The sequence below is a fragment of the Varroa jacobsoni genome, unplaced genomic scaffold (assembly GCF_002532875.2).
Source record: "Varroa jacobsoni isolate VJ856 unplaced genomic scaffold, vjacob_1.0 scaffold_686, whole genome shotgun sequence".
Classification (NCBI taxonomy): Eukaryota; Metazoa; Arthropoda; class Arachnida; order Mesostigmata; family Varroidae; genus Varroa; species Varroa jacobsoni.
Window position 1 is genome coordinate 93,940 of NW_019213588.1, and position 14,189 is coordinate 108,128.

Below are 14,189 nucleotides of genomic sequence, written 5' to 3' on the forward strand. Positions count from 1 at the left end.
ACATACATATACCTTGCGAATTTGTTCAGGAATCCGTGCATTCTCTGAGAACTATGACGAGCTACTCAGCTGGATAAGCGAGATGGAACGCCGCCTGCAGCGCTATCAGATTCTAAGCGTGTACCCGGAAAAGCTTCAACAGCAACTCGAAGAGCTTACTGAGCTTGGCGAGGACATTGCTGATCACCAGCGACAAGTAGATCAAGTCGTGTCAGCCGGACAAGACATGATGCGGTTCGCCACTGGAGACGATGCTTTCAACCTGAAGGATCGCCTTGACAATCTGCAAGCACGCTACAATGACCTTGCAAGCAAAGCGGCTGAAAGAGTTCGTCAAGCACAGGAGGCTCTACCAATTGCGCAAAATTTCCACCAGAATCACGAGAAGGTCTCCAACTGGATTGATGAAGCTGAGACCGTCCTCAAATCGGTTGAAGGTGCTGGTCTAAACGCGCAGGAAAGTGCCATTCATCGACTGGAACAAGATATTTCGCAGGTTCGCAAAATTATTGAGGTTGTGAATCACCTTGGGCCGCAGCTCTGCCAATTGTCGCCAGGTGAAGGAGCAAATGTTATCGAATCGATGATGACTCGACTTAATAGGCGTTTCGATGCCATCTGTGAGCAGATTCAACGGAAGGCTGAACGTATCGAATTATCCAAGCAACGTAATAGCGAAGTCATTGGCGATCTCGACAAAATTAATGACTGGTTTAGAGATCTGGAGAAGCAGCTGCAGCATGCAGAACCCATCATCCCAGATCCGGACGCCCTCAGCGCCATGCTCAAGGAGCACAAGGCAATCTGCGAGGATGTCAGCAGCCAGAAGGGTCGCGTTAGAGATCTGCTGGCGGCTGCCAAGAAGCTCATGCGCGAATCGACAGGCGAAGACCAATCCTTTATTAGGGACAAGGCTGAAAATCTTAAAGACATATCAAATCGCGTATCGCAGATGTGCGCTGACCGTCTTAGCGCACTGGAACAGGCTCTGCCTCTTGCCGAGCATTTCTTCGACACGCACGCTGAGCTAGTTCAATGGCTCGAGGAGATGGAAACCGAGGCTGAACTGCTTGGCGCGCCTGCCCTTAACCCTGCTCAGATCAAGAAACAGCAAGATAAGAACAAAGCATTATTGCAATCTATGAGCGATCACAAGCCATTGTTGGACAAACTGAATAAAACGGGCGCGGCCCTTATCAAGCTCGTGCCAATGGAGGAAGGCCGCAAGGTACAGTACATCATGAATCAGGACAATCAACGTTACAACGATCTCAGGAACCTGCTTAAAAACCAGCAGCAGGCACTGGAAGAAGCGATGCAGTCAACTGCGCAGTTCGCTGATAAACTGGACGGTATGTTGAACGCACTCGCTAGCACTGCTGACCAGTTGAACAACGCTGAGCCGATCTCGGCGCACGTCGAAAAAATCCAGGAACAAATCTCAGACAACAACGCCATCGTGGACGACCTTGAAAAGAAGTCGTCGGCTCTTGACGCCGTGCGCAGGGCTGCTAAGGACGTTATATCCAAGGCTGACGGAGATGAGCCTGCTGTGCGAGACATCAAGAAGAAGCTCGCAAAACTGAACGATCTTTGGGAGGAAATCCAGGGGCTTGCCAGCAAACGTGGGAGGTCCCTGAATGACGCTTTATCTGCGGCAGAAAGATTCTGGGATGAACTCAATGCCGTCATGAGAGCTCTTAAGGAATTGCAGGATAACATTAACGCCCAGGAGCCACCGGCGGTCGAGCCCAGCGCTATTCAACAGCAGCAGGAGGTACTTCAAGAGATCCGCGAAGAGATCGGCAACACAAAACCAGAGGTTGACCAGTGTAAACAAGCCGGTACCGACCTCATGAGGCTCTGTGGTGAGCCAGATAAGCCCGAAGTGAAAAAACACATCGAAGATTTAGACCAAGCCTGGCAAAACGTAATGACTCTCTACGCGAAACGTGAACAGAGTCTTGCAGATGCACTTTCGAAAGCAATGGGATTCCACAACACCCTGCAGGATTTGCTCGAGTTCCTCGACTCTGCCGAAGAGCGGTATAGCAAGTTGGGTCCCATTGCCTCCGATATCGCCACCGTTAAGCACCAGATTGCAGACCTCAAGGACTTCAAAGACGATGTGGATCCCCATATGGTACAAGTGGAGGCCCTGAATCGGCAAGCCAAGGAACTCACCGAACGCACCACCCCTGACCAGGCCAGGCCTATACGAGAAGCCCTCAAAGATATCAACAAGAGATGGGCTGCTCTCAACAAGGGCATAGTGGATCGCCAGAAGGAGCTCGAGAATGCTCTTCTAAGGCTAGGACAATTCCAACACGCCCTAAACGAGCTTCTTACCTGGATCAACAAAACCGATCGTCAGCTGGAGGACGTCAAGATCGTCGTTGGCGATCCTCAGGTCATCGAGGTTGAATTGGCTAAACACAAGGTACTTATGAACGACATACAAGCTCATCAGTCCACAGTTGACTCCCTGAACAAGGCTGGACACCAGCTCATCGAGCTGGACCGCTCAAGCCGAGATGCCGGAGAAACCCAATCCAAGCTTGCGAACCTCAATGCTAGATGGCAGTCGCTTCAGGACAAGGCCAACGATAAGCAGAGACAGCTTGAGGCGGCGTTGCGTGAAGCACAGCTGTTTAGCCAGGAGATCCAAGATCTCCTTATGTGGCTGAGCGACGTGGACCAACAGCTAGCATCCTCCAAGCCTGTCGGAGGACTTCCGGAAACCGCTAGGGAGCAACTTAATCGTTTTATGGAGCTGTATAACGAAATCGACAGCAACCGCCATAAGGTGGAGAACACCCTGTCACAAGGTGCAGACTTCGTAAGACGCTCCGATGGTTCTGCAACGAATCTCCAACACAGTCTAAAGACGCTGAAATCTAGATGGGATACTGTATTGCAGAAGGCAAACGATAGAAAGATTAAGTTGGAGATTGCCCTCAGGGAGGCAACAGAATTCCATGAGGCACTTCAACAGTTCGTCGACTGGCTTACCGACAGCGAAAAATATCTGAGCAATCTCAAGCCCGTATCGCGACTCTTGCCTAGCGTACTCGATCAGATCGAAGAGCATAAAAACTTCCAGAAAGATGTCTCTGCCCACCGTGAGGTAATGCTGAATCTTGATAAAAAGGGAACCCACCTTAAATACTTCAGCCAGAAACAGGACGTTATTCTCATTAAAAATTTGCTTGTAAGTGTCCAGCATCGTTGGGAACGCGTGGTATCGAAGGCAGCCGAACGCACCCGTGCTCTGGACCACGGCTACAAAGAAGCCAAGGAGTTCCATGACTCCTACGAGGCCCTCGACAAGTGGCTCACCGAGGCTGAGCATACCATTGAAGACCTCGCAAACGTCGGGAACGACCCAGAGAAAATTAAGAGAACCCTGTCTAAGCACAAAGAGTTCCAAAGAGCGCTAGCAGGAAAGCAGGCTACCTACGATGCTACGATGAGAGCGGGTCGTCTGCTTAAGGACAAAGCACCGAAACAGGATGTGCCAACTCTGCAAAAGATGCTTGATGACCTCAAAGACAAATGGAACCGCGTATGCGCCAAGGCTGTCGATAAACAGCGCAAGCTAGAGGAGGCACTGCTGTTCTCTGGCCAGTTCAAGGACGCGGTGCAGGCCCTCATCGATTGGCTTGACAAGTCCATTCCCACACTTGATCCCAACGAGCGGGTGCATGGAGACCTCGATACTGTCAACAATCTCATTGAACAGCACAAGCAGTTTCAGGCTGACCTCAAAAACCGCCAGGCCAACCTCGAGTCCGTCCGTAAGACCTGCCGAGAGTTGCTGCGCACTGCTTCGGCTGAAGATGCAGCTCACATCAGGTACGTCAACAATGTAAATTTTAGTTCAACTATTCTCATATATAACATACATAATATTTACCTATTTGTTATACTTGCATTTAACTATAGTTTATGTCAACTTATCATGCATAATAAAATATGAATAAATTAATTAATAAATAAAAAATAACAAATAATAATAAAATATTAAGCTACATTCTACAGATATGTTAAAAAACTGTTGGTGAAATTATTTGATGCATTATAGGCAGCAGATGTCTGACCTGGAGTCGAAATGGGAAAACGTTATGACGTTATCTAACCAGAAACAACGTCGACTGGATGACGCGCTACGCCAGGCAGAGCAGCTGCACAAATCCGTACACATGCTACTGGAGTGGTTGAGCGACGCCGAGATGAAGCTCCGTTTCGCTGGTCCACTGCCCGACGACGAGGCCACCTGCCGTCAGCAAATAGCCGAACACCAGCGATTCATGAAAGAGATGGAGCAGCAGGGTCACAACAAGGAAAAAACAATCGCGCTTGCTCACGAAATACTTCAGAAGTGTCATCCAGATGCTGTTAGCGTCATTCGACACTGGATCACCATTATTCAATCCCGCTGGGACGAAGTGTCCCAGTGGGCCAAGCAACGCCTGCAAAAGCTTGAGGATCACCTCCGCGGCCTTCGCGATATTCTAGATCTACTGGAAGAACTCATGAGGTGGCTATTGGGAGCAGAAGCTACGCTCACGGCCCTTGAAGCCCAGCCGCTGCCGGACGATATTCCAGCTACCGAACAGCTGATCGATGACCACAAGATCTTCATGGACGATATGTCACGTCGCCAACCTGACGTAGATCGTATCGCTAAAGCTTTTACGACCAAGGTCGCGCCGCAGCCCACATCAAAGACGCCAGCTGGCCGGAGCTCGCGAGGCCCGCACATACGCGCAGGCACGCCGGGCCGCGCAGGAACGCCCACTAAGGGCGCTGCCGGCGAGACCGGGGGCACGATCACGAACCCGCGTGCTCGCGAACTCATGGACAAGTGGCAGAGCGTCTGGCTGATGGCGCTCGAACGCCAAAAGCGTCTACAGGACCACTTGAAGTATCTGAGGGAACTCGAAGGCATCCGAAACTTCGACTTTGATGAGTGGCGACGCAGGTTCCTTGCCTGGCTCAACGCTAAGAAGATGCGCGCTATGGACGCCTTTAGGAAGATTGACAAGGATAATGACGGCAAGGTCACCAAGCAGGACTTTATCGATGGCATTATCGAGTCAAGTAAGCCGATCATCGTTTTAAATAACCTCACTATTAGCAAAGCTCTAGTGATGTTGATATATATATATATATATATATATATATATATATATATATATCATCATACATCTGTTCAGGAAATCTACAGAGGCTAATGACGAGATACTTAAAAAAACGATACTTTATATGTTTGTATGCAATATTTCGCTTCCATGAACAAATAGGGTTCCCCACCAGCCGTTTAGAAATGGAACGCGTGGCAGACATCTTCGATAGGAATGGCGACGGTTACGTTGACCACAAGGAATATATCGACACCCTCAGGCCGGACCGCGATGTACGTTTTCTTTGTCTATTTCGATATCATAGCCTTTACGATGCTCTCTACTTATCTACCAGAAATGATTCTTCATTAATTATATTACGCAGTAGTCCGTGAACTATTTTGCCGTGTACGATTTCTTAGAATAGGTGTCCAACGTGCTATTTTTGCTCACGTCTCTTCTTCGTTTTCATTTTTAATGTCAAGATTTGTCTTAGATCTCTTATCTTTACCCGTGTGAAGGTCAAATCTGTAGATCACTATAGCATCGAAGTATCGAATTTAATAACAGAGCGGACGCAGTATGATTAAATTTGGTAATCATAATAATAAGCATGTAAAATTTGCATAGTATATGTTTTGTTACCGTGCATGATGATCTACAGACGATAATGGTAATCTTGGTTACTTGTTGTTAATCGATGGTGAGGTGTTTTATGATCACTATTGCTAGTATCGTCACTATTATTAATATAACTGGGGGCATTTTATCAGCTGTCTAGTCTAACGGTGTTATCCTTTTTAATTCGACCTGTAAGCAATGTGCGGTGCATGGTCCACGAACGGTAAGTGTGTGTCGAGGAGGTTCGAGGGGCCACTTTTGCACCAGCCATTGGCGCTCGCACTGCACATTCTTTATATAGTCCATCTTGCTTCTCTGAGCTTATTTCGAGCTAGCAAAATTATCTGATGCTAGCTTGGTTAAAATTTTCTATGTTTTCCTCCATCCTTATTAGGCTTGTTCCTCATCTTCCAAATTTTTCCCACCCTACTATCCCACACGCCTTTCTAGAACAAATGAGTAACTTTGACTTCGGGCAAAACAACGTCCTTGCACATACTGTAAAGTCTAACCGGCATGGCACCCCATATTTGCAAGCTTCTGCCGATTTCTGAGTTCATGTCTACCCCACTTAGCCCTCTAGTCGAACGCTTGTGTCGATGAGTGATTTTCAACTTTTCAGTGAAACGTTGGTTGATTCGATGTTTTTTTTTTTTTTTCCTATTTCTGTGTATGGGTATGTGTGTGCGTGTGTGTCCTGTTATGTTTTATAACATAGTTTATTGTCGTCGTGTCGACAGGACAATTGGATCATTATAGATGACGTTTTCTCAAAATCGACTATCAGACATTATTTATCTTCATTTATGAAATCGACCGTTGAATGATCGTTTCACCAGCTTAGGCTCTAAATGCTGCAAAACATATTTATGCCTAAATGAATAAGCGGTCGTTGTTTGATGCTGTGCGTCTTGCCCATTGTACTTACATATCGAATTATGGTCCACAGAATCGCCCACTGACTGAGGCAGAGAAAATCCAGGACGAGGTGCAGAGACAGGTCGCCAAGTGTACCTGCGTCCACCGCTTCAAAGTCTTCCAAGTTGGAGAAGGCAAATATAGAGTACGTAACCTAAAAATAGTGTCTTTCTCGTTGTTGTCAATACGTTTACCTTCTGCAGATCGGCTACAGTGAAAACCGGAACGAGCGTTGTCCGTTATATAGCTGATGATTGCTAGTTATGGGTCACGTAAGTGTGCTAACACGATGTTTCATTTCTTGTTTATAGTTCGGAGAATCTCAGAAACTTCGTCTTGTGCGGATCCTTCGTTCCACTGTCATGGTGCGAGTCGGAGGAGGCTGGGTCGCTCTCGAGGAGTTTCTCGTTAAGAACGACCCTTGCAGAGGTGAGTGACTTAAACTTCATTCATCAAAAAAATAATTTCTTTAGCCAGTGTCCCAGTGCGCAAAACCATAACGATTATGTCCTAAAAATTATCTGTTTACCTGTCACCTATGAAATCTGTGCTGTTTGAGCTCACAGATCATCATTGTTTGGATATGTGCGCTAATGGTGTCCAGTTTTCATAGCTAGGTACGTCAATCAGATACCCATCGGCTGGCTACGAAGCAATAGTTATTACAAAAAGAAATTAGAGAAGACGACAGTCTGTATTCTGTCGCACAGCAAAAGTCGGCATCAATTCAGCGAGCGGTGCACAAAATCATCCATTAGAAAAAAGCGGTTACGGTACCTCAAAGTTCACTTGGTGAAGGGCAGTTATCGTGTTTTACTGACGGTGACGAATTATGCTCACGTACTATATGTTCTTTTCATCTCATCCTTGTCTACCTACCTGGTAATTTCCTTTGCCGTGATCTAACACGCTCGAACAAAATAAAGATGTCGCAGGCAATCGCGAAGGCGCGTTGCTATTAACCAAGCTCATCATTGAGCGATACCAATCTGTAACCAAACCGTTTGCTCTTCAAGTGCCCCATAGTGAGTTGCCTTCTGAAATGAACCCATCACCTCGAAGAAATGACTCTCACATGTAATTCTACGTCGCACCACCGAGAGGCAAAAATTAAGTAAGGCCATGGCCTCTCTCTATATGTCAACAGATCCATATACCTACATCCACAAACAGACGACTACTTTATTAGTAACAATATCAGCACAGCTAGAGAATCATAGTATTAAACCTGTTAATCGTACTTCATCTAAGTTGAATGGCTTGAATACCTCACCGAGGCCTAAACGTTGCCCTTATTGACACATGCATTTAGCGCTGGCCACGGCAACCAATGACTTTTCCCGTTGTAATCAATGGACATCAAAGGTCCAACGACAGGCTGGTCTGTCGAAACTTTGTCGATCAATTTTTAACGAACGGTCTTTGAGTGTAGCGCCACAAATCGGCTGACCATGGTACAATCAACGAGAGCAATGATAAGAACTACAACAAATCTAGACGAAGTACAACGAACTCACGCTATTACGGACGGCACACATACATCGACATCTACGCGGTCACATAATAAACTTAAACACAGTTACACCGCGGATCCTATCGTTATGTTTGCGGTTCGGACCGTAGCGTTATTCGTTTATCGCGATCAATAAAGATTGGCCCGTGTGTGTATTGCACTGTACGACGATAGGCATACTCGCTATGTTTGTTTTGTTCCTTTGTGACAGCTTCCCCTCCTCGGAAATGATTCCGTCGTACGTATCGAGCGTTCCTTTGTTTTGTTGCTACTAGTATTGATAATTTTTCATGTTTTTGCCTAACTTCAATGATTTTGAGTCCTATTATTACGGAAACAGATAAATGTAATAATAATAGATGGCATCTGCATCCCCTTCGGCTATACGTAGGGTTGCTCCTCTTTAACCTATTTGTCGACAGCATCCCAATTGTTAAATTAAAATCCAACTATAATTAGCTTGCTTCTGAGCGTGTTTGCTAAGAAACGTTTCATTGACCGTCCTGCTACAGATATTCTGTAACTCACAGTTGTTGTTTAGCTGTTTCTGATAAGACTCATGAATCGTTTCGAGAGTTTCACCATTGATACGTTTGAATATCTTTGTAGTTTCTGCTAATTGCGATACGCGAGCATCGCAAGTACAATGCAATGTTTATGATGTTATTATTTCTGTTATAATATCACGTACTTTTGGATCAAGTTTGATCTTTATGGCAACGAGTAACCTTACTTTGTCTTGTGGTCCAAGCACTTGGTTTTTGTTATGATAACACGACGATGCGTCTGCTCATCGTAGTCATTAGACTGGAGTGCATGATATTTTTTTGACGGCGTGTGTTGCACGTTTCTAAATCCCTCCCTCTACCCCAATTCCCATGCACGACGTGCATCTTACACAGCCAAGGGTCGCACGAACGTGGAGCTGCGAGAGCAGTTCATCCTGGCCGATGGAGTCAGTCAATCGATGGCCGCATTCAAGAGCAAGGGTCCTTCGTCGTTCGGCAAGGGTCCTGGCGGTTTGCCGACCCAGGGGCCGATCACCAAGGTGGGTCAAATCGCCTTGCCTGTTTGCAACGCCATGATGCAGGCAGGCAGGCAGGCAGGCAGACAGGCAGCAGTATAGGCGATTGAAAATGTACTGACTGATTTGCAACACAGCAGTAATTCGCCACTAACCTAACTCATATCCCGCATGATACTGTAATATGTAAACTAAATAGTCACATCCCACGTGCACAGCACTTATAGCACAAACCTATCGTATGCTGAACTCGCTCAATAAATGCGTCAGACTTGTTCTACACGCCATACTTTCTGGTGACAGTAATATGGCCATTGTGGGACAAATAGCTAGAATTATATATCTAAGCATCACGGAAGTCTTGTATTGTTCTCAGTAGATATAGTTGTCTAGCAAAAGATTAAGTGGCCTTGTATTTAGTTCATGTCGTTCGCTACGTTAACGCTTTTGATGGTAATCCAAGCTTGCTTTTGTTTGTTTAGACCAACTATCTAGGTTACCTCTCAGCCCGGCGTATTTTCGGTCGGTAAGTGGCCGTTGAATAAGTATTAAAACGGGTCATCGGCTGCACCAACACAATCGAAAACTTCCCACTGCATGCGCCTACCTCTTTGGTTCAACACCCATCGTTACGCATCGTTACGACTCTTAATCCACAATTACATTCATTTGTAGTAATAATAAGATATACTGATTTCAACGATATTATCACTGCAAACACACAAATAGTTCACTAAGTGCAGATCGCACAGTCTATTTGCCAAGCGGATAGTTGTTGAAGCGGGAGAAGCGTTTCTCGCTTTGTAAAGGTCACAGAAATTTGGTTAGGCATCAGAAGGAACTGTCACGCAGCTAAATACGTACAAGTCTGTAACGAGATTTGCAAATGAATCCATAGAATTTGCGATAAACTTTCATAGGCGGTTAGTAGTCTAACGACGTCTCAGACGAACCATGCATCTTTCCGTTATACACGTTACGTTCCGGCGTCTCATACGCTGGTGACTGACCTGATCTGGCTTGGTTCGTCAGGCGCATTAGGTCTGACCCGGTGCCTCCCCGTACGTACCACGCTTCACATGGCTGACATCGAGGAAAACCCAAGCAGCCGGGCTCAGTCGATTCTGTCGAGGCCCGGATCGGCGCCCAGTGTCCACTCGGTACATTCCACACACTCACAGGACACAGCAAACAGCAGTTCCGCCACAAGCTCATCAGTTGGATGCGCCGTTACCCACGGCCAACAACAAGGCGGTTCGATTCCGGCGGGCAGTAAGGGGCCGCAAGGACGCGGCTTCAGCCATCAGCTCGGCTCATTGCCAGCACCGCAACCTGGTGGAGGTACAGCATCAACAAGAAGTTCGAAGAGCCCAGAATCAAGGGTAGCGCCACCTGCCGCGGGCGCAATTGCAGCCACTTCCGCTTCCAAGTCCAGGATACCCGTTCCGATGAGTATGGTATGGATCATAATCCCATTAGCTGGAGCACTGGACCAAGTTCGCTGATCTCAGCTAATGTGTACCACTGCCTGCGTACCATTCCCATGTCATCATCATCATGGTCCTGAGTTATTTCCCGGGATAGTTTATCTCAGGGATCGTAGAACGTGACATTTGTGTTGATTTCCTTGTTTTCCATTTTTAGTTCGGTTAGGCAAAAAATTTCCTCACAGAGAGACACATTCTAAGTTTTACGCGGTTTAAAATGGCATCATAATCTAATCTTAAGCTAAAAACTGAAGCCGGCAAGTCTAATCTGGATAGTTAGCAACGGGTCCACCTTTGATTGGTGCATGAACCCAGAAGTTACATTTCAGTTGTTTTGGCTTTCAATACACAGTCGGCGGTGATAATACTAACATTTCGCTTAGGCAAGCATAGTTCTATTTTGTGTAAAAACAGAAATCTATCTATCATGTCCATTGTGCACATACAGATACGATTGTTAACCCACAGATCTATTTCAGCGAGATATCGTTCGTGACGTATTTTCATTTGAAGAGGTTCTGTTTGACGTCGTCACAATTAGATCCAACGAAACACCATAAAAAGTATTTGAATACACACAGGATTTTTGTTAAGCCAAACACATTGTTTACGTGTATTGCACGAATAGTTCCTGCATGCGTCGCACAACATCTAATTTTGCATACGAACATTTAACGGCATGTCGCTGCCGTTAATTAAGTTAACTATTAGTAGTAGGATTTGCTCAGTTCTGAGTTCTTGTTGTATGTAAACGGGTTGAATAGGTTCGTGAAAAGACGGAGAAAAGCATTCCTCTGAGCACGCAGCGCAAGCTCGCAGCCGATCTTGAGTCGGAGCGCTCGACACCCCTCGGTTCGAGACCAAGGACTTCTCAATCACGCCTTACTCCAAGTCGGTGCAACACGGTCATACCAACTAGTAGTATAATAATGAAGATAACGATGATACCTGTACTGATATCAAACAACAATAATAGATATCAAATAGGTTTGTTCAATGTCTTAGGCTTGGTTTGCAACAAAGGCTTAAATCGAATCGAAATTAATTCCTTGATTAACTGGCATGTCTTTGCATTAGGCCTAGGCGGCAGTCGTCCCTCGTCGCGTCCTGCCAGCAGGGCCAACAGCGACCTGTCGACCGAAAGCTTGGAAGGCTTTCGTCGCCGCACGCCAAGCGCCTCATCGGCTACAGGCACCCGCATTCCGACGCGCAGAACGCCCTCGATGACCCGCCAGAAGAGCGACTTACAGGCCCGCGAAAAAGGCTGGCGCTAATTGCATCAGTTCCTTTCAATGAATTACCTGCTGCTAACAGCTACCATCCTCCCGTAGACTGGGGACAGCCCGGCTGGCATCGTACTCCAAAACATTTGACAAACCCGCACGCACAGACAGCAGCAAAAATAGAGATGCCAACAATAACATATTAATAGTAGTATGGATAATACGAAAACTAATTATAAGTAACCATTAAACACATGCGCAAAAAGTTCGCTTAGGTGTAGAGTAATAAGCCAAACCGAAATCGTACGCTCAGGACGATAATGCCATTTCGGTGGCAACGAATATAGCTTTTTCACTTATAGAGGTAGAGCGAGAAAGACAGTAAAAGAAACAATAACAGACCCACACAAGTGTACGCTAACGCCACCTATAGATAAACTGATATACTAGCCCCCTCGTCAGGACCGAATGGGTGCTGGTAACAAAGTGTGATCGGGTTCTTAGGGGCGTCATTACTTCGGCGAAGCTGTAACAAGTAAGCTCTGTGATAACACCCAAATCCACTTTCTCCTCCAGCCTTTCCACTGTACAACAACAACAACAACAACAACAAACAACAAACAATGTTCTGCTTACCATTTTGGATGGCGTTCGATAAAAGATGACTACGCATTCACTCATAGGATGAAGCTTACATTACCTTAATTGCGGAAGTTTTAACAGTTACACGAACAACACGAGATCTATGATTGTGACAATGCATTAACGGATGACCATTTTAACGATGACAGTAAGTACAATTACGAACTGGAAGTGCAAATCCGTCAGGACCTATCGAACGAGACGACGTTCATCAGCCCGGTGGACACAGTCCGTCGTAGAGTTAACTTGACTTGCGAGGTCGAGTTGGGATTGGTAACGGAAAATTCTGTTAAGAAAATCACCTTAACATAATTTATTAAAGCCAGAAAGATATGCTACATCTGGCCAACGCTAGAACGGAGAAATGCAGCTCGGTTGATCCGCCTCGATACGAATGGATACGGAGTGTGAAAGAGATATAGACCCTCATGTTTAGCTTTAATGTAGAAAAATGGGACGGTAGTGAGGTTATGGTCCATATACGCATATGGAAACGAAAGGGGGTATATATATACACGTATATATACATCGGACTAGCACACTGAGCCTAGAGATTGTTTTCGCTAGCTAGCTAGCTAGCTAGCTAGCAGGGGCAGAAGATAAGGAAGCATTATGTGTCGCGTGAAAGATAGATGAAAGAGAGAATGTACAGTGGCGTAGCAGGGCAAAAGCAAACCAGCAAGCAAGGCTTCCGCGAACGGCCACGATAACGGTTTCTGATTGAAAATGAGAGAAAGGAAGGAAGTGCGATGCGAACCGTAATTACGAGAGGAAATCCGAGAGAAAAGTGACAGATGAAGCAATTCTACCGGACATCCCGATACGTTAAACGAAGACCAGGCCGAAGTCGGACCTACTCCGAAAGGTTGGGCTCCACCTCGATCTCCGCCGGCAGTGTAGAATCGACTTTTTATTGGAATCAATGGCGGAACGAAAGCTCCCTTGCTCAATCGCTTTCTCCAGGAGCCTGCGAGCGATGGGGATTTCGGGCACGTTCAGACTTTCGAAAAAAAAACTATAATTTGAAAACAAGACGATGGTAAGTTTTACTTCTTTTGAAAATATTCTCCGAGGAAAATCCAGTGTCCGCATGTAAACTAATGCTGTATTTGCTCACTGATCATATCTATTTTGATTGATAAACGCCTTTTACTTAAACATCAATATACGAAGATCAAGATTACACGAAGCTTGACGTGTCAAGGGCTAAGAGCTCACGAAGACGAAGGCGTATAATAACACTAGTCGAGACCATGATACTTGATTTTGGCAAACACCTCTTCGAAGGACTTCTTCTAATAATATGCTATACAGATGAAGATCAGATGAGAGTTGAGTGTATAGGAAGCGCGCGACGGTCGATAGGAGGCACTTGATGGATTGGGATGTTGGAAGAGCACTCCCTATGACATTCCCGTCTTATATACATTATATAATTGTAATAATAATGATATTGATGATAATTTTTCATGTTACCATTTCAACAGCCGCGCACTTACGATCGTTTTATTGGATTATAGTTAAGAAAATAGCAGTAATAGTGATGCTACGCGTAACTTTATGGTGAAACGAGCGGTGCTTGGTTATTTTGGTGCCATCGTAAACTACTTGTCAATATCGACAGTAATAAACCGG

At 45.8% G+C, this 14,189-nt stretch overlaps 1 protein-coding gene across 10 annotated transcripts in view; it reads left to right on the plus strand.

Annotated features, from left to right (window-relative positions):
* shot (dystonin-like protein short stop) overlaps positions 1-14,189 on the plus strand; it is a 34,399-nt gene that overhangs the window by 15,805 nt on the left and 4,405 nt on the right. For 2 of the 10 annotated variants that reach the window (XM_022837036.2, XM_086969257.1), the window contains exons 9-18: positions 30-3,855; positions 4,085-5,103; positions 5,307-5,419; positions 5,944-5,970; positions 6,697-6,810; positions 6,977-7,094; positions 7,592-7,690; positions 10,235-10,659; positions 11,454-11,580; positions 11,767-14,189. The exon at positions 11,767-14,189 is cut by the window's right edge and continues 458 nt beyond it. In XM_022837036.2, the coding sequence (XP_022692771.1) occupies positions 30-3,855; positions 4,085-5,103; positions 5,307-5,419; positions 5,944-5,970; positions 6,697-6,810; positions 6,977-7,094; positions 7,592-7,690; positions 10,235-10,659; positions 11,454-11,580; positions 11,767-11,963 (6,065 nt within the window). In that variant the 3' untranslated portion in view covers positions 11,964-14,189. Of the gene's footprint in view, positions 1-29; positions 3,856-4,084; positions 5,104-5,306; positions 5,420-5,943; positions 5,971-6,696; positions 6,811-6,976; positions 7,095-7,591; positions 7,780-9,080; positions 9,227-9,684; positions 9,729-10,234; positions 10,660-11,453; positions 11,581-11,766 lie in introns of those variants that run through there. The other 8 variants (XM_086969258.1, XM_086969260.1, XM_086969256.1 and 5 more) reach the window with 8 other exon arrangements.